Raw genomic sequence first — 20605 nt, 5'->3', positions numbered from 1 at the left:
ATGACCAAATTAAGCTCTGTGGTTATATATTGGGCCAATGTGTATTTTTTCCCAAAAACTACAAAACTGAAAATATTGCTGTTCAAATACAACTGATGTATATCTAACAGGGTTCCCATACCTTCGTAAATATTTTCTCTATTTCAAGGTCCCAACACAGAATCAAAATAAAATAAAACACGGATCGAGGTTGATTAGTCACAACACTGAGACTTATTACAATGACAACTAGCAGGCATTGCAGAAGCTCACAGACAACAATCAGCACGCAGCTTCAGGAAATATGCATACAGTGAAAAGTAGCCTGCTCACTAATTTTAATGCAACAAAATGTAACTTCCTGGAGCAAGAAAGTTAAGTGTTGAGTCATATACCAAGATCGTCAAATTCTGTTGCTTTCGGTTGGTGTTCGACCTGAGCTGCCAACCCAAAGCGGCAGTATTTGACAATCCTGGGATGAGTCTCAACAATTATAGTAACTATCTTTCTTCTGAGGTAGTTATTTTAAGTGTCGGACAACATTATCAAACAGATTCCTACAGATAGACCTTTTCGTTAAATAATACGACTTGTTTTGTAACCAGAAAGTCTCAGTAATGGACCATGAAGAGGTCTAACTCTAAAATCTTGCACGGTGAGCAGTTACAGTTGTTGTCTCATCTAGATTTTCAAAGTCATTTACTTATCATATTTGGTAAGTATGAATCGCCAAAAACACGTAAATATAGAGACCAGGGTTAAAATCAGAATTCACCTTTAAAGTGCAAATAAAATTAAAGGGTCCTGAAATATTTTAAAAACACCAGTGAGTCACAAAAATGTTAAGAGTCAGAACTGGAGTTATGCTGAAGTTCTTTCCCGTCTCTAGAAATTGGTTAATATGTCTTGCTTACATGTATAGTACGCAGGCAGTATGGACTCTAATCGTTACACAATGTCCAACTGCACTTATTGTGGAGTACGACCCCGGAAATACTTGACTTCCTGAACAATTTGCTTGTGAAATCCAAACACCTACTTGTTAGTATAGTTGGAGTAGAGAGCTGGGTCCACACGCTTTATACCCTGAGAAACACAAAGTGAAAATACTGTTTATAGTCATGTTTATTACACTTTTCAGGAGATTCACAACCATTGTTCACACACACACACACACATACACACACAGACTGGGGGAAGACAAGACTGCCGCCCGGCAGACGCCAAGCAGGATAAGGTGTCATCAGGTTACAAAAGAAAAAGGGATGGATGCCGTCCTTCCTGTCTCTCCCCTCTGGAATCTTGTTTGTCTCTCTGTCCCCTCACGTCCTCACCATCTGATACCTTTTATTTATATCTTTATCCATTTCATAACCATTCCCTAACCCTAACCCTAACCCACTCCCTCGTTCCCTCAACATCCTTTTAAATTGCCACAGCAGACGTGTTATTTCAATAAGTACTTTTGGCTGGAGCCATAATTTGGCATCTAGCTATTGGATGACACATTTTACAGCCAGTGAGATGGATGTGAATAAAAAAGGATGTCTGGCAACAACAGAGGAGCATCACTGCAGCTGTTTGGTAGTTTTGTCAAAGTCAGTTGTTACAAGAAAAAACACTAATTAAGACTGTGTATTAAAGATTAATTGAAGTGAGTAATACAATGAAAATCTATGTTGACATTACTGAAAAAAAATCCATGCTGTGCCTGTGCAAATTTATGTTTTGATTATTTTTTTCTTTATTATGTAACTGCAGCTATCTTCTAACATAATTTTTCATTTGTATGATGACTTTATCACCACTTGTTAGAAAATCCATCTATTGACTGTTGTCTCATATGTGTAAGAAGACAATGAACTTCAGGTTAGTTATGTTTTTTGATATCCCAGTGTGGAGGGACACACTGAATTTCACATTGAAAGACACATTCAAGCTAATATATTGTGTGTATCATATGTGTGTTTACCTGAGATCGCAGTTTTGATGCTCTGGACAGCTTCATAATGGTGAGGTGGGGTTCAAACCCACGATTGTCTCCTTGCAGAAGACCCTGCTCCACAAAACGGCTCCGCAACAACTCTGCAACATACGTATAACATTTTAAAAAACAAAAAAACGTATGTATGCAACCATGTTATTTATAAGGCCTACAGAGGAATCGTGTGACAGAGGTCATGACCAGACAGATACAAGAACAAGGTCATGAACATGCAAGGACAGACCCAGACGGACAAAAACACATAACAACTGAGGAGGAAACTACAGAGGTATTTTTAGAAGAGGAGCTCTCCATGGACAGAAAGGTTAGTACATAATCAATAACAGTGGTGGAGGGAGCAGACGAGAGGACGGGAGAGGCTGACTTCCTGCCTTATCCTTGTTTTGCCTTTCTAACAGCAATAACACAGATTCTCCATTAGTAATGTTCTGTTGTTGAAGTTTCATTTTTCATGTCAGATATATAAATAAAACTCTGAAAAGGATGAAACCATTTGGCACCACTGGTTTTAATGCTGCTGTGTACATGTTTTACTTTAAAGGAGCTTAACACCACATCTACATGCAGATTTTACCGTCTCAACAACAGAATATTGGTTCTGGTGCAAATATTAGGTCATGAATATTAATACTTTAGATGCTATACTCAACAGCTACTGCTGTCCTTTATTTAAAAACATATAGTATAAATATAAGTTAAGAACAAAACATTTAAAACATTGAAGTAAGGCCTTTGTAACATTTCTAAAAATGTGCCATTGCAAGGAGTAAAAACTAGTGTGCAACATATCAAAGCTAACAAAATGAGTTTGATTAAATTTGTCATTATGTAGGAATGTGTAGTGGAATACTGTAGGGCAGTGGCTGCAGGCAGGGGCTGCCCCAACACACCTGATTCAAATAAATTGGTCGGTATCAGATTTCAGCAGAGCTTGATGATGAGCTGAATCAAATGTGTTGGGGCAGGGAAACAAGTGGCCCCCAGAAAAAGGATTGAAAAACACAGCTGCCGAGTAATGTTTCATAAATAAAAAGTTCCTCTATATTACAACAATTTATTTGCTGGTTGGTTCAGTTAGTTTATCAAAAGAAACTTAGTTGGAAACTATGAGGACAAACCCTCTCAAACTCTGTCAACCTCTATCAATAAAACACCCTCCTTTGGTCATTTGATATGAAAAGCATATCACTAAGTCCCCATCTACTGACAAAGAAAGTTTCATGCAATTCCAGTGGAAAACTTGAGATAAAATTAAACCTGACAGCCGAGGTAATTATGTAGAACCTGGGCCCTTTTGGTGCGCTCTCAAAAGATTCATTTATTGCATTTCGCATTTCCCTGAGATAAAACGCCTTTTGGGATTTGTGACAGCTTGGCCTTCACCAATATGCTAAATGTAGTATTTTCTTGGATCTGAGCAGTTAATACGTGTGTATTAACTGCTCAGATCCAAGCAAAGAGGAGCAGCCCGGAAATCCTCACTTAAGCAGAATGCAAACATGCTGCTCCAATACTGTACATTCAGACAGTCTGATGTATTTATTTACAGTATGAACACCAGAGATAGAGACACAAAGAATCAGAAGTTGGTGGACCATATGTGATATGTATGGTAAGCAAAAAGTCCCTCATTTACTGTGTAAATGTGCATAACTGCATGTGTCAACTTTTCAAAATCCTTGCATATTTCCGATGTATTAGAGTCGAAATGGGCCGTATTAAGCATGTGTGAGCTTATTTACTTTGTGCATGTGTGTGTGTTGGTGTCGCAAGAGCAACGGATCAGGAATCCTCTTAGAAATGTTGGCTTAATGTTGTTGCCAAAGGCACAACACAAAAACATACACGCAAATGCTTCTGCAGATGTACACAGATGCAGAAGGACAAATGTCAGAAGACAAATGAAGACATATCAAATGCACAACCCAAGGTACACACAGACTGCAGTGAACACACAAGAAAGACAGAGAAAGGGAAAGAGAAAAAAGTCACGAATACCAAATCTTTTAACCAAATTGGCTGTTTAAAGGAAAACGACGTGGTTGCACGGAATATCAAATCATTGGTTGACTATTACATCCACCGACTGTTATTGATTGTATTTGTGTATGTGTTGCTGAATTTTTATATGATTTGTGAAAAGAAAAAGGTAAACAAAAAAGGGATGGCGATCTACATCTACAGTATCTTGTTTTACTATCAAGAAAGGGGCAGGTAATGTAAGATTTTCTCCCTTCTGCTCCTGTTTTGTTCATGGAATGTGTGCAAGTATTTTATTTTTATAAATGCATTATTTGTTTTGTACAAATGTTTTGGAAATCCTACACTGAAATTAGCAAAAAAATCAACCAAATATGAATTAATAAATTAATTATTATGTTAGTTGTTGAGTTTTACTATTGGAACTGGAATCCTCACCTTACTTTTGGCACATTTTTATGTTTATTGATACTAGTTGTAATTAACTCCTAGATTTCTTCTCTTTAACCTGCTCCATGGTTCACTCCAAGTCAAAAGTCAGGCTTAGGCCACATATGACAGGCCGACTAGACACACTGGATGCATGCAGCCCTGCTGCGTGGCATTATCTCTCGCTTATCATTTCAGCCTCCATGTTAACAGGTTAGACCGGCAACACTAGATGCATAAGTCGCGCTTCTCACGTCAAGTCAAGCGCACCTGCTTTGTCGCTTCATATAGAGATTCAGAGTCTCGCCTAAGTCTACCGCAACACACGCAGTTCTCAGCAAAAATAGCCCTGAAAACGACCTGTAGACAGTCGTATGGACATCATACCAGCAATTCACTACAGTTTTAATGTCTTTACTTATAGAATATGTCACAGACATGAAGAGAATACACACAACTGGTGAGGGGCAGTTTCTTTCCTGTGCACTTTCACTTTCTCTCCCTCTCTTGCTTTCTCGCTCTTTCAAAGGCATCCACTGTGTCCAGCCTGTGAGAGTGTGAGAGTTATGCTGCATTCACATGGATTCAGGCCGATGTTTTAGTTGTATGTTGTAGTTACTGTGGGGGGCGCCAAATCGCACGAAATGCCAATTTCTACCTAACATTGCTTTAAATTGCAGACCAGATCTCATTTAATTGATGATAACAGGGTGGTAAAATTAGGCGAGGTCAGCAGAGAATACAAGCAATGGCAACATTGCTTGTATTCTCCATTGCCCTCTGAAGTTAAAATATTTTTAACTTTTTGCTGTCCTCTGTGATGGAATTAAAATAAAAGTATGATCAAGAAAATGAGAAGCTAATTTTGTTTTTTTAGTTTTTCTTTCACTATACATGTTGGAAATTATTGACCCTACGTTTGAAGGGAGTTCAGCATTAATTTTAAGTTTGCAACATATAATAATAGGCATGAAATAATATGTATTTATTCCAATTTTTTCTAAACAATACAACATCAACATATCCTCACGCGTGTTTTGTTTTTTCGTCCTGCAATTCTGACTGTTTGTTTGTCCCTCTGCCTGAATCCATGTCAGCACAGCATTAGCCTGGTCAGCTTACCAATAACAATCCCCCAGAACATACGCTACAATCTCCCAAAGCTGTCCGATCTGTGACCTCCCACAGCACAGCCCCACCTACGACAGCAAGCATCCACCCCGTTATTGCATCTTCAAGAAGGACAGCTAATTCTCCAACCAGCTGCAGCACTCCTTAGCTGACCCCCCCTGAGTTCAAACATCACTCACAAAAGAGAAAGTAATGTATCACATTAACATCCTCCCGTGAAATGTATCCCCTACAGCACGAGACACACTTAGAAAACTACATGATGGAAAATGGAATTCAATATTTGTGATGACACACAGACAGAAGTGTTGAAGGAGGACAGAGAAGGAAAGAAGGACAAAATAACAAAGAGAGCGAAGAAATGAATGTTTGTCACTGACCTGCCAGACTGTCCAGTGTGTGTCTGTGCTGTCCGGGGGCCAGCCCAACAAACACCACCTCCTTCCTGAAATGACCGATCCCTGAGAACGGCAGCACCAGATCACGCCCACCCAGCAGCTCAGCCAATGATGGCTCGACCTGCGCTAGCACGGTCGCCGCCCTAAAAAGAAATATACACATGAATATGCACAACACATACACATGCACGCACCAATTCACCATAATCTCCTCTCTCCCTCTCCCTCTCATATTGCATAATCTAGTGATTAGTAATGACACAATCTTTTGCTTGATGTAGATTAAGCGTCAATTTCATCACATAACATGGCTGGCACGTTCCACAGCTCCTTAATGATGAAATATTGGAATGATAACCTCAGAATCTGAACTTTTTATGAGCCACACATTCAAAAGGCGGAAACTGTTTTCATCCATCTAAAAATAACACAAATTGGCAGCATTTTTCCTCATTGATAACACTGGATTGGTCCGCAACGTCTGCCATTATGTCCCATTACAATCTGATGATGAACTTAAGTGGGACAATACGACCAATTTCATGACATATTTTTAGATACTGCAAAAGAACGGGATGAAATTTATGTCAGAATGAGCAACTTTATTCTGATTATTAATTGGAATAAACTGCTCAGGCTGCATTCTAGCCTCAATGACTGTCAGCAGTGTTTTCAAGGCTCATTACTGGAATCTAAACATAAAATATTTATAGACCTATCAACCAGTTTTCCTGGAAGTGCTGAGAGGAAGAGATAAGACAGGAGAACGTGACATGCTGTGTAATTAGTCACTGCAGAACGCTGCATCCCTGTCTTCAAGCGGTAACTTTAGTTCCTACGTTCACTGCTGCAACGAACATAGGCAAGAGTTTGTTGTGGCTATCTTACCCATCTGATGCTGTGATAATCAGCATCACAGAGACTGATGGCAGTGGAGGATATGACTGTAGCAAACTAATTTGAGGGGTACTCTGTCTGATTGTAGTATTTTAGCTGCAGTGAGAGAACAATAAGGAAGAAGGAGAAAGCAGGACTAAAGAGAGACTTTATTCTAGACATAAGAAAAGGTCACAGCAGAATAAGATGTACAGGTCTTTGTGTGCATGCATGTACGTCAAAAGCTGATCTGTACTCATCTGAACAAATGACTGTGTGTATATTAAGGAAAGGATAAATCAATATTGCAACATATATGATCTTCTGCAATCATTGTTATTGATGCACAAGCACCAGTATCTGAATACATTTTGTTTGATTATTTGAACTCTAACCTGTTTTGCTTTGTAGCAGCTCAACCTTTACAAGTTAATGGATTGTTTGGCATTCAAATACTGACACATGATCATGTTGCTGTGTGTGTTACGTCTATCGAATTTGGTCTACACAGTTTCACCTCAGCTGCTTTGAAAAATCATTAATATTGAAATCTCTTCATAATGGATGATTCCTGCTTCATGAAAAAACATTTATACAAAACACATTTTCCTCTTCAGTTGCACAGATATTGTGATGTCATTGTTATCATCATGTGTATTTATATTGTGATGGCCTGATAAAATGATCATTATAATAATAAAAGATAATTTTCAGGCTTATCCCTTATCAAAGGCTGGCGTTTTGATTTGTCAAAGAAGGAAATCACAGGTGTAATTGATAACATTGAGGTGAAAAAGTTCTAGCAATTGGCATTAATTTACTGTATCACAGTTTTTAACACTCAAAATTTCACCACTCCGTCCCACAAATGTTTTTACTGACCGCAGTTATTTTTGTGTCCATTGTCCATTTATGTATATCTAAATGTGAATCATATTCATGTCTCATTGTTTATGTCTGTGATGTTTGTAAGAGGGAAACTCTTTATCCAAGCTGTCTTCAATCGTACATAGGAGACGTTTGACTTCAGGGATTTCAGCCACAAAATCATGTGTTTTAAAGAGCAACAAAGTCAAAGTGTGATGGCCAGTTAAAGTCTCCACATTAGCTCCATTTTGGAACTATTATATGTACAGAGAATAAAAGTGTATTATTTGTCTTCTACTATTGTTGTGGAAATCATACACTGAAATGACTGAAATAAACCAAATTTGAACGACTCAATGAATTAATTCATTTTGAACCAAAACTGGACAACTGAACGGTCACTAAATATTTGCTGGGATGTGTTTCATTAGGTTAAGACAGGTAACTCTGACATTTTCAGGGTGTGTGTATGAATATTACTGAGAGAATCAGGCACTGACATGTGTATCAATATATAGAATGTTGGTATATATGTGTTTGCATCCACTCACAGGTCGACTTGCTCCTGATTGGCGAGATGAGTGACTAAAAGCGTGATGTGGAGAGTTGGGACAGGAATCATGGCTTTAGCCAATCGAGGCTCCTGCTGAAGGATCATCTCTTGGACCTCGATCACAGCTGAACTGATCTGTCATTGGACAAATTGACTTTCAATCGTGAGCAGACGTCAATTACGATAAGGCAGATGTAGTAATATACAGTGGCTGCTTGTACTCTCGCATCCTTCACCATCACTCCTCTCTCTGGAGGACTGGCTGTGTAAGTGGAAAGGAGGTGAGGGGAGGAGAAACTTCTGCAGTCCAGCATCACAGATGAGGCATCAATAGATAATGACTATGGGGTGAATCAATGTCCAATCAGAGGAGCTTTTAGGTCAACAAGCATTAAGTTTTCAGCGTCATCGTCTGTCAGGAAATTGAATCTTGAACATTTTTTCCTGTGATAGATTGAGCTACACTGACTATGACATTATGTCACACAAAATCCATCAATAATCTAAAGAGAACAGATTGAAGTCTTCGACACAAAAGGGTTCAAAGGGTTTCTGAAACAGCTTCTCTTATCTCTCTGCTATTGATAGCGTACAAGGGACAAGGGTCGACAGTCATCATTTTCTAAAACAATGATTTACTCTAATTTAAGCATCAGTGTTTAAGGGTTTAGTAAGTATAAGATTGTGGGAAATAGCTTTAAAAGACTTGAAACATGCTTAAGATAGATAATCCATCGCATGAAAAATGTTGCTGGGCTTTTCTGTAAAAAAATATGTTATGGAGGTGTAAACACAAATTGTTTCTGAAAGTCTTCCGAGCAGTTGGTTCACTGAAAACAAACATACATGTTGTGAAATGTATATTGTGAATTTGGTAGCTTCGTATCAGCTGAAAAAATTTTGATAGAGAAGTATCTGCGATTTTGTTAGAAATGATGTACAATGCCTGCAAACTCTGGCTTAAGGTTTAAGGTACGCAAGCAATTGAATAGTACAGCACTTCCTCACCTGTGTGTTAGTGATGGGGATGGAGACAAAGTAGTTGGGTCGCTGACACTCCTTCTTCTTTTTCTTCTTCTCTGAATCCTCTTCACTATCCACTCGCCCTCCGCTGTCTCCCCTCTTCCTCTTTCTCTTCTTCTCGGTTGACTCGGAGCTGGTGACTAGAGAGAAAGAACAAATCTTACATTAGAAAATCCAGCTAGCTAGTGACCTACACTTTGCGTGTAAGTTTATTAAGTAGACCCAGCTATAACTGAGTCAATCTAATACAACAGTAATGCAACAAATTCTACCACCATGAAGGTATAAATTCACTACACACTCCTCAGGCATCTTATGATTCAAAGAATCATTGAAAAGTAATATTAGGAGTGTACACACATCCCAGCTCTTTCCACGTGGAGGGGCTGGTCAGACAAAACGGAAGCTCTGACATCAAATTGTCCAAGGTATCCGCTGACTTGAGCTTTTTCTTTATCAGTTTCCTCTTCTCCCTCCTCCTCTTCCTCTTTATGTTCATCTCAGTTGAATCTGCTGGAGCTGCCAAGAGAAGCAATAAATCACAAACACAACAAAAAACACACATACCATGTATGTATGAACAAAAATGCAAAAAACACAAAAGAGAGCACTCATACACATGGGGTACATGCACAAGTGATGGGTATGGATCAAAAACACAGTAAACATCCTTACAGTCCTGAGGATATTCCTGTAGTACATGTAGTCCTGTAGTAGTGTTACTACAGCATGCATGTACATGCTGTAGTAACATTACTTTGTGAGGATGAGCTGTACTAAGATATACTTGAAACAGGAAAATATCTGGTGGATTCAATTCAACACTTCTGAGAAAGGCCACTACAGGTTACAGGCTTCCTGGAATATATTTGCACACATGAGACTAGAACTATAAAAAAATCACATGTTGTTATTGTGCCTTAGCGCATGGCTGTAGGGGCTGTTAACCAAGTCACCAGATATCACTGTGCTTGCTTTGCTTCAAGACCCCAAGCTTTAAATCTTTTTTTTATTTTTTTATTTCAAAACAAATTAAAAGAAAGCCCCAAGCCTTCAACAGCCCACCCTTAGGTTGGGTTCATCACTGACCGTGGTGCTGAATCATATTCTGTCAGCATCTCAGGCAGTCCGTTTCACTCACCTGACACTGTGGAGGCTCCAGCAGTCTCATCTGGCTGGACCTCCATGCCGACTGCATGCACATGACCTGGGATCACCATTGTCTTCCTCAGCTCCTTGTTTTCTGTCCGACTATCTTGTTGAACCACAACTTCAACACCACCCTCATCGTCATCATCATCACCATCATCTAAGGCAACCGCAGTGGTCTCTTTGCCATACGAGATACTGGCCGCCTGCATGTCACACACTGTTAGCTGGTACAGACAGGAGTGTGCCTAAAACAAAGAGGAATGACACAACTAGCTCACAAACATTATCAGGTTAGGACAGCACGAGGAGTTTGTTCTTCTTCCCAAGACCTGTATTTTAATTACCTTAAGCGGGAACCGGTGTGAAGATGGCTTTAGTGCTCTGACGTTATATCTGGCAGATATGGGATGCAGCCTACGTACTGATAGTTTACAGACGACAAAAACTCTCTGTGAGCCAACTATTTCTGAACAGGTCCTTATGATCGGGCTCACGCGGCCGAAGAGCATGACACTCAACCAAGTGAGACAAACTTCTACAGTTAGCTAGCTAACTTAACTCACGTCAACAGCCGGCTAGTTGAACAGCGATTACAGCTAACACAGCCTCAAAAAGAAACAACATATGCGTACAACTCTTCGGGACTGTTACCTCTAGAGATGAGAGTTGCCTCCCTGTAGCTAACACCTGTTGAAATGAATCAGACAGCCATGCTGCAGACGCATCTGTTGAGCTAGCTAACTGTTAGCTAGCTGTCTCTAACGGAGTTGTGCGGCAAATTAGCATAAATAAGCGTAATGTCATTTTGATAACTTGGCATTATGATGGTAGTGCAGAAAGCTCGTTGGTAGCAGCCATTTTCGGAAAAAAAGTCCGAAAAAAAATCTAATTTAGCTCCACAACACTCGCTAACTGAGAAGCCGACTGAAAGGAGCTTCTGTTTGTAAACAATGTCAAGCTTCCGGCCTGGTTTTTCAGAGTAAAACAGCTTTTCTCTTTCCAGAATAAAAGCACCAGACACCTGATACATTAAAAGTAGTTATTAACATGAATGATGAATCAGTTAAGTTTTGGTAAATGTAATACATTTAATTTCATTTAATTTGACTTACATTTTATGATTACAAATTCAACATTGGACAGTTCAGCTGTAATTACTACATATGAGTTACTGTCAACACATTCCTACATCTGTTGTAGACAACTTGTAGCCATGTTGAGTATCTTATTAATATATAATATATATGTATACTCAATAAGTTGAGTATTGCATTGTTCTTAAAATTGTATAGTCAAAAGTATAGGCATACAAGTGTTTTGACATAAAATACACATTATGTGTGGTGAATTACTGTTTATTATTATCATTAATGACAGATTCAAAGTGCAATTGCATCCACACTATCCTAACACTGTATAAGCTGAAAAAATACATGACCCAGGTTCATGTTTTTGGTCTTTTTATCTGCTGCCATCAACATATATTTAAAAGCTAATAATAAAAAGGACCACAGGCAGTATGATTACACCCATATTTTCAGTTTATTAGATGTATTAATCATCACACCTTATATGCAATCTGCAACAAGATTTTACAATAAAGTACAACAAACATGCAAATTCCTGCTTTACAGCAATAATTATTTTATCTAGATGTATACACAGAGATCATTCCTTACCACTCTTAAATCACTTATGTAAAGTCAGGTCTTACTATACAGAGAAACTTAAATGTTAGATATTAGCCTCACTGGCAATAAAATAAAATTACAAAGATCAAACAGCAGCACAGCAGTCAAGGCTGTGTGTACACAACAATGGCACTGCTTATTAGTATTCTTTTCCTTCTACTCATTACAAAGCACAAATCCATTTCACACTTTTAACAGTATATACTTCATGTGATTGTAGTAGCTAGGGAGCTGACATTTGATTGTGTGATTAGTATTTTATTGTAACAAGGTTAAATTTAAACTCACTTTTAACGCTTCCCATATAATCGGATAGTCAATGACAGCTTAAATGCTAAATTCTGCTTTTTTTTCTCCTATGATCTACGAAGTCTGACTTATATTTCAAAGAGGTTTTGCACCAAAAACAGCCAAAACACAAGTTTCATGATGTAGCTTTTAAAATTCAACAGCTTTAAATGTGCTGAGAATTCTGTGTTGAGCTATTTACAAACATGATTAACATGAATACTGATGTCATTAGACCACACTCAGCAGCTGATTTAGTTTTATCTAGAAGAAGAAATTTATGTTTTCTGCAATCAGTAAATGGTCTAAATCAGCCCACTGCTGTTGCCGTTTTGTTTTTGCTTTTGATGCTGTCCATTACATAAAGTTTTACTTGTGATGTGAACTGAAATACACCACCATTACTAACACCAACACCACCTCCTCTATTAACGAGACCATGGAGATTTAAACCACGAACTACCACCACTACTACTACTGCTGTTACCACCTCTATTAGTAGTCCTCCCACTTTCAACTCCCATACCCAGGGCATTTCCACTGGTATCTTGAAATCTCGGAATGCTGTACTCCAGTAATTTGCTCCGTATCGCGGAGACAGCATCAGTATTTTGTTGGCATGAGAGTAATCCATTCTTTGTCTCATGATAGTAAACGTGTACATGTAACACTACTTTTTTGTAATCAGACCATGTTCTTATATTTGTTGTGCTCTTGGGCTCACGTGTGTGGTGCATCAGCACCAGAATGACTTGTTTGTCATCACCTGTGGACACAAAAAGAAAGGAAAGGAGTGTCAGCAAGTGAGGATGGATACATGTAGTTTACAGCTAAACATTTAATACATAAAGATTTTGTTTTACCAATACATGAATATGTTGGTTATATAAGTTATAGACCATATTGCAAACTAATCACATGCACTTACCATCGCAACCTTTCCCTTACCTTCAACATCGCTCATGGCTGCATCAACATCTGCCCCAATTCGTGAACTGATTGGGCAGAAGAGGACGGTGATCTTGTGATCCTCGCTTCTTGCAACAAACTGAACGGAGTCTTGACATTGATCCTCCACTTTTTTCATCAGCTGTGCATCAGCGCCAAAGGTTTTACCACTGACAACACTCTTGTACATCACTGTGGGTAAAGAAAGAGAAAATTAGTGTGCAACTAACGCAGAATCATACATTAAAAACTATAAGCAAACTGTGACTCGTGTCATACAGACCCACTATATGAAGTACAATATTGCCAATAGGAAAGTTGATAGTCAGTGCTTCTCTTAAGGATACTGTACTGATTAACCTGCAGAACTAACACATTCAAGAGGCTCCCAAAAGGACAACAAACACAATTTTAACTGTACCTAATTAATCAATTCATTAAAGGAGACATATTATGCTCATTTTCAGGTTCATTTTATGTTATAATAAGAATAGCTTTACAGTTCTCTCTCATGCTGTCCACTGTATATGTTTGAAACACTCTGTTTTAGCTCCTGTCTCTTTAAGGTCCCCCCTCCCAAATACCCAGTCTCATCTGATTGGTCAGCTCACACATGTCTGACCCAGCACCACTAATAACAACAGAGCAGCTGTGCCAAATCAATTCTCATGTGCCAAATTAGCCGCAGGGCATACATTATGCTAATGTGACAAGTGTGATGTCACAAAGTTACAAAATTAAAGGCGGGACTACTGACGACGCGCTTCAGGCACTTCAGGAGCAGCGTTTTCTGTAGGAGAGAGGAGCTCCTGTTGGTATAGACTTTGACATTTTAACTTTCAAGACATTTGACATGCACAAGAACCTGTAGAGCACTTAAAGTAAGGGAATAAATGAAAACGCCAACAGGTCTTCTTTAAAGGAGAGAGTATATAGTACAATGGAGTATTTTAAATTAGTTGATGAAAGGCCTGGCAGACCTGGTAACTTAACTTTTGAAGCTCAAAATATTTTTGGGAACTTACTAGAACAAAAAGAGAGCTTTACTTTAAGTTATAATGGAAACGAAAAGTGAATTACTACAAATTACATATGTGACACCAGATTCAGTCAGACAATTGGAGACAGTCAGCCAAAAGAAGCACAATTGCTGGGCAGCTAAACATCAGCAAACATTAATGAGAAAATACTATACGTCATAAAAGGGTGTAGAACAAGAATGACCTTGTGTTGGCTGTGGTGGGACATCAGATTGGCCATAAGAGAAACCACTCCTGTTTCCTGCACCTGGCATAAAACATACAAAACAGAAATACACTTTGTGACTCTCATAGTATACATTTCCAAATCAGTGCTGTCCACTGTATATGTTTGAAACGCTCTGTTTTAGCTCCTGTCTCTTTAAGGCACGCCCTCTTAAATACCCAGTCTCATCTGATTGGTCAGCTCACACATGCCTGACCCAGCACAACTAATAACAACAGAGCAGCTGTGCCAAATCAATTCTTATGTGCCAAATTAGCTGCCAGGCATAAATTATGCTAATGTGACAAGTGTGATGTCACAAAGTCACAAAATTAAAGGCAGGACTACTGACGCCTCGCTTCAGGCACTTCAGGAGCAGCGTTTTCTGTAGGAGAGAGGAGCTCCTGTTGGTATAGACTGACATTTTCACTTTCAAGACATTTGACATGCACAAGAACCTGTAGAGCACTGAAGGAAAGGGAAAAAATTAAAACGCCAACAGGTCTTCTTTAAAGGAGAGAGTATATAGTACAATGGAGTATTTTAAATTAGTTGATGAAAGGCCTGGCAGACCTGGTAACTTAACTTTTGAAGCTCAAAATATTTTTGGGAACTTGCTAGAACACAAAGAGAGCTTTACTTTAAGTTATAATGGAATGGAAAAGTGAATTACTACAAATTACATATGTGACACCAGATTCAGTCAGACAATTGAAGACAGTCAGCCAAAAGAAGCACAATTGTGGGGCAGCAAAACATCAGCAAACATTAATGAGAAAATACTATACGTCATAAAAGTGTGTGGAACAAGAATGACCTTGTGGTCGCTGTTGTTGGACACTAGTTTGGCCATAAGAGGAACCACTCCTGTTTCCTGCACCTGGCATAAAACATACAAAACAGAAATACACTTTGTGACTCTCATAGTATACATTTCCAAATCAGTGCTGTCCACTGTATATGTTTGAAACGCTCTGTTTTAGCTCCTGTCTCTTTAAGGCACGCCCTCTTAAATACCCAGTCTCATCTGATTGGTCAGCTCACACATGCCTGACCCAGCACCACTAATAACAACAGAGCAGCTGTGCCAAATCAATTCTTATGTGCCAAATTAGCTGCCAGGCATAAATTATGCTTATGTCCGGCATGGTGACAAGTGTGATGTCACAAAGTCACAAAATTAAAGGCGGGACTGCTGACGACGTGCTTCAGGCACTTCAGGAGCAGCGTTTTCTGTAGGAGAGAGGAGCTCCTGTTGGTATAGACTTTGACATTTTAATTTTCAAGACATTTGACATGCACAAGAACCTGTAGAGCACTGAAGGAAAGGGAAAAAATGAAAACGCCAACAGGTCTTCTTTAAAGGAGAGAGTATATAGTACAATGGAGTATTTTAAATTAGTTGATGAAAGGCCTGGCAGACCTGGTAACTTAACTTTTGAAGCTCAAAATATTTTTGGGAACTTACTAGAACAAAAATAGAGCTTTACTTTAAGTTATAATGGAATCGAAAAATGAATTACTACAAATTACATATGTGACACCAGATTCAGTCAGACAATTGGAGACAGTCAGCCAAAAGAAGCACAATTGTGGGGCAGCTAAACATCAGCAAACATTAATGAGAAAATACTATACGTCATAAAAGGGTGTAGAACAAGAATGACCTTGTGTTGGCTGTGGTGGGACATCAGATTGGCCATAAGAGAAACCACTCCTGTTTCCTGCACCTGGCATAAAACATACAAAACAGAAATACACTTTGTGACTCTCATAGTATACATTTCCAAATCAGTGCTGTCCACTGTATATGTTTGAAACGCTCTGTTTTAGCTCCTGTCTCTTTAAGGCACGCCCTCTTAAATACCCAGTCTCATCTGATTGGTCAGCTCACACATGTCTGACCCAACGCAACTAATAACAACAGAGCAGCTGTGCCAAATCAATTCTTATGTGCCAAATTAGCTGCCAGGCATAAATTATGCTAATGTCCGGCATGGTGACAAGTGTGATGTCACAAAGTCGCAAAATTAAAGGCGGGACAACTGACGACGCGCTTCAGGCACTTCAGGAGCAGCGTTTTCTGTAAGAGAGAGGAGCTCCTGTTGGTATAGACTTCGACATTTTAATTTTCAAGACATTTGACATGCACAAGAACCTGTAGAGCACTGAAGGAAAGGGAAAAAATGAAAACGCCAACAGGTCTTCTTTAAAGGAGAGAGTATATAGTACAATGGAGTCTATGAATCGAAAAGTGAATTACTACAAATTACATATGTGACACCAGATTCAGTCAGACAATTGAAGACAGTCAGCCAAAAGAAGCACAATTGTGGGGCAGCTAAACATCAGCAAACAGTAATATGAAAACATACTATATGTCATAAAAGTGTGTAGAACAAGAATGACCTTGTGTTGGCTGTGGTGCGACGCCGGATTGGCCATAAGAGGAACCACTTCCTGCACCTGGCATAAAACATATAAAACAGAAATACACTTTATGACTCTCATAGTATACATTTCCAAATCAACTAAATTTTGAGTTATGATGGAATCTCAAAGTGAATATTACCCATTAAATGCCACAAACCTCTTGCTTCTTGTGAATTGTAACCATTTCGAACACTTGGGGAAAACACAACTGGACCACTGGCACCAAAGTTTCCATTCCCTGGCCAAAGGTCTGTCACATAAAACAGTAGAAATGCACTCAATGACTCTTAAAGAATCCTTACAGAAGAGACCTTCGTTCTAGTACATATAACCCATTAAACGTGTCATGAGAGTGTGAAGAGGAGGAGATTTACCTTGTGCTCCTTGTGATTGGCCACCAGTTTGGCTTTCGTCAAGCATCATTGGACTTGTGTCTGACAAAGGGCCTGTTAGGCACAGTGGCACAATGCAATTACTGACTCCAACTATAATAAAACCGATTAACTTCAAACCTTTATATGTAAGACATTCCTGAATACTTTAGGAATAGTATAAACTGATGCCGGGTGAAAGATGTTTATGAAAATAAAACAAAAAACTGCATTATAACCTTTTTCAGGATCCTCTTGTGGCTTAGCATTTTTTAATTCTTCCAGAAGATCAATGTGAGCATGAAGGAAACCCTGGACATTATCCATCTGGCCCTTCATGTCCTTCAGCATGTGGAGGTAATCCACCAAGACCCCGTTGTTATTTAGAGCAGCTGGAGGAAGAGTATCAGTTTGTGTGTGTTACATACAATATATGGCCTCCGCCAACATGGTCCAAAAACAACAAACTAAAATAGCTGCCAAATGTAAAAGTGAAAGTAGCTTCTAGCAAGGCTGTACATACCCCGGAGAGGTTCATGTGGGATGAATTCTTTCAGCTCTCTAAGGAGCACTTCAACTGGCTTCTGAAACAAAAATATTCCATAACAGAATGGGACATTTGACTCTCCAACCATGTTATTTTTCTTTATCTGTACATTTCAACTTGTTAGCTCACCTGTTTGTGGATTAGTTCATAGATGTCCCGTCTCACTTGGAATTTCTCAGGTCCAGGAATCAGGTCACGCAGGTCTTCTCGAGTCAGTGACTTGATAGCCGAGTCAGTGTGTAAACCTGCCCCTGCAGCAGCAACAACAACAACAACAACAACAACAACAGGTGTGGTGTTGGGAAGATCATGGTTGATAATAACACAGCAAGATTTCAATTCAGCAGGGGTAGAAGAAGTATTCAGATCCTTCACGTAGGGTAAAGGTATGCAAGTATTAGCAGCAAAATGTAGTTCAAGGATCAAACGTTAAAGTAGTCATTCTGCAGTAAAATGGTCCCTGTTTCACTATTATATGTGTTGTTTTGAGATTTACATTACTGTCGCATTTAAGGTGCAAAATGTAAAAAAAAAAAAAAAAAAAAAAAACTGATTGAAAATATTCAAAACTTCAATAAAATTATCAACATAATGTGAAGAACAACACTTTCGACATTCTGACATTTATGTGTTCTGTTGCAAAGCATGTTGAGCATGCTAACCATGGCTTCTGTGGTGAACTCTTCCTCAGTGTTTTGAACTCCCAGTCTGGACTGCTAGCCGCATGGCTAAGTGAGCTAACTAGGTAGCTAACGGCAGCTACAGTTTGCAGTGGTTAGCAGCTACTCTGGTTACCATTTACTTTGTACGAATTCAACAGGTGGCCAATTCTTATACAGTATATTGCACCTTTAATGTGTATGTCATATTTTCCTGCTTTAGATGTTTAAGGTTGTGAAAAGTCAACTTTTCACGAACTCAGAAAACGTTTTTAGCTTTGTGATGATGTATTTTCCAGCTAATCCAAGAGGGTTTTTAGATTGTCTTATCTAGCATAAGAAGTAGGAGAGCCATAAAGGATGATGTTATCAGAAAAAGTCGAAATCAAAACCACTACATATTCTGAAAAGTATCTCGAGCTGTCAGACAAATGTAGTGAAGTAAAAAGTCCAATATTTACCTCTGAGATTAAGTTGAATATATGTATAAAGTTTCATAAAATATAAAAACACAAGTTAAAGGTGCACTATGAGGTTTTGGGGAAGACATTTTAATCAGAAGAGAAAAGATCTTCATAGACTTTTTTATGCCAAAGAAAAACTTAATAAATTGTTTTTACGAAGGAATTAACTGAATAAACAAACTGACCTTAAAGGACAACACAATTTCATACTGTTTTACTTTGTTTACATGTGTGGCGGACCCTGCCACCTTTCTATATTCAAACAGTGTTTCTCCTCTGAGAACAGCTTGTTTATTCAATTATGGAAAAGATAAATATTTCTGAGTTTGTATTATTACCTCACTAAAATTGTAAATATTGAAATTCTGCACCTCGAATCTTATCTTAATACTTGAGTAAATGTACTTGGTTACATCAACCACTGAAACTCAGTTAAGCAGAGAGATCTTTGTTTCCAGCACCAATCTGACATCCAAACAGTCACCTGTGTTTATGAATTGTGTAACTATGTCTCATGATTTATTTGCACTCTCTAAAATGGCCACTTACGCTCGATCACACGGGCTGCTTCCTTGTTGTAGTTTCGTATTGACTTCAGTAAAACTGCCATGACTTCACCTGTGGAAAAAGAGAGACACGCACACACACAAAAAAATATGTATAACCCTGTATTTGATTAATATAATGTGTTGTGTATAGGTGCAGAATAGAGAAGAGGGTGGGAGGACGGAGAAAGACCAACCTTTGAACTGACACGACGATGACAGACTTCAGTAAACTTGTGTGAAGTGTCACACTGCTGCAGCTGCTACAGTCGAGCAGCTACTGTTAGTTAAGTCGGCCGTCAGGTATTTAACCAAAATAAAAGTAGGCAAGTCTAGATCGTGTTTTCGCTCCGGTCTCGCAGATATGATTACTCACCACCTCCCGTTTACAGTCAACAGAAAGTGAAAGTTAAACGCGGGGATTTGCTTGTCCGACGTCACGACGTGCAGGATGCTTCACAATAATTGGTCGACGGAGGACACCAGTGTTGCCAACTTGGCGACTTTGTCTTTGAGTTTTCAGACCCCTCTAGCGACTCTTTTTTAAAAAAAAAAGCGACTAGCGACAAATCTAGCGACTTTTTCTGGTGTATTTGTAGACTTGTGGAGACTCTGACGTGAAAGCACGTATCGTTCCCAAAGCACTCACAGGTGGCACAGTCCTCGTCAGTCCTCGCGCAACAGTCCCTCCCAGCTGCAGTCAGAGCAGGAGAAGTTCACCCCTCGCGTCCAGACTGCGAGTCGCGCATGCGCGAAGCTGCCGCTGGCTGATCCCACCCTGGGTTACAGTCAGGGCTGGATGTAAATGTAAAATGTACTTAGTCCAAAATAAATCACTGCACTAAGATAAGTTCATTTGAACCGAATGAACAAGAAGACCTTAATAGTTAAGAATATGTTGTATAGCGCGTTTTACAAGGTTTATACAGTTTCTCCTACCGCAACAAATCACAAAATTGAGTGTTTTTTAAGGGAGTCTGGTGACTATTTCCACTTTGTTCTCCAAAGGAGTAACCTTTGC

The 20605-nt window shown here is 39.0% G+C and overlaps 2 protein-coding genes across 7 annotated transcripts in view; both read right to left on the bottom strand.

Moving 5' to 3' along the window:
* Nucleotides 1-11309, bottom strand: part of LOC141018034 (A-kinase anchor protein 7-like) — a 50565-nt gene extending 39256 nt beyond the window's left edge. For 2 of the 3 annotated variants that reach the window (XM_073492890.1, XM_073492891.1), the window contains exons 1-8: nucleotides 10738-11309; nucleotides 10383-10638; nucleotides 9602-9760; nucleotides 9227-9381; nucleotides 8217-8353; nucleotides 5905-6065; nucleotides 1952-2064; nucleotides 1019-1065 (exon numbers count right to left, since the gene is read on the bottom strand). In XM_073492890.1, the coding sequence (XP_073348991.1) occupies nucleotides 1019-1065; nucleotides 1952-2064; nucleotides 5905-6065; nucleotides 8217-8353; nucleotides 9227-9381; nucleotides 9602-9760; nucleotides 10383-10638; nucleotides 10738-10902 (1193 nt within the window). In that variant the 5' untranslated portion in view covers nucleotides 10903-11309. The remainder of the gene's footprint in view (nucleotides 1-1018; nucleotides 1066-1951; nucleotides 2065-5904; nucleotides 6066-8216; nucleotides 8354-9226; nucleotides 9382-9601; nucleotides 9761-10382; nucleotides 10639-10737) is intronic. The other variant, XM_073492892.1, reaches the window with a different exon arrangement.
* Nucleotides 11310-11911: 602 nt separating this feature from the next.
* On the bottom strand, nucleotides 11912-20269 carry LOC141017945 (uncharacterized). 4 transcript variants are annotated; one of them, XM_073492763.1, is made up of 13 exons: nucleotides 19782-20269; nucleotides 19589-19657; nucleotides 18046-18167; nucleotides 17893-17953; nucleotides 17609-17761; nucleotides 17373-17444; nucleotides 17156-17248; nucleotides 16975-17031; nucleotides 16233-16295; nucleotides 15383-15445; nucleotides 14545-14607; nucleotides 13321-13512; nucleotides 11912-13138 (listed from the first exon to the last, which is right to left on the bottom strand). In XM_073492763.1, the coding sequence occupies exons 2-13, from the start codon at nucleotides 19647-19649 to the stop codon at nucleotides 12801-12803; spliced, it is 1338 nt and encodes a 445-aa protein (XP_073348864.1). In that variant the 5' UTR covers nucleotides 19650-19657; nucleotides 19782-20269; the 3' UTR covers nucleotides 11912-12800. The 4 variants fall into 4 exon arrangements, with proteins under 4 accessions (XP_073348864.1, XP_073348865.1, XP_073348866.1 ...); XM_073492764.1 differs by having other exon boundaries at nucleotides 12705-13138; nucleotides 17156-17236; nucleotides 19782-19870; XM_073492765.1 differs by lacking the exon at nucleotides 14545-14607 and having other exon boundaries at nucleotides 12705-13138; nucleotides 19782-19870.
* Nucleotides 20270-20605: the final 336 nt, after the last annotated feature.

The sequence above is a fragment of the Pagrus major genome, chromosome 22 (genome assembly GCF_040436345.1).
Source record: "Pagrus major chromosome 22, Pma_NU_1.0".
NCBI lineage: Eukaryota > Metazoa > Chordata > Actinopteri > Spariformes > Sparidae > Pagrus > Pagrus major.
The sequence above is the reverse complement of the archived record's forward strand: the minus strand, read 5'-3'. Positions and strand labels throughout refer to the sequence as shown.

Coding starts and splice junctions, on each gene's coding strand:
- LOC141017945 (XM_073492763.1), bottom strand. CDS start 19,649: ATGGCAGTTTTACTGAAGTCAATACGAAACTACAACAAGGAAGCAGCC. Junction 15,446..16,232: donor CCCACCACAGCCAACACAAG/GTCATTCTTGTT, acceptor GTTTTATGCCAG/GTGCAGGAAACAGGAGTGGT. Junction 13,139..13,320: donor AGCCATGAGCGATGTTGAAG/GTAAGGGAAAGG, acceptor TTGTGTCCACAG/GTGATGACAAACAAGTCATT.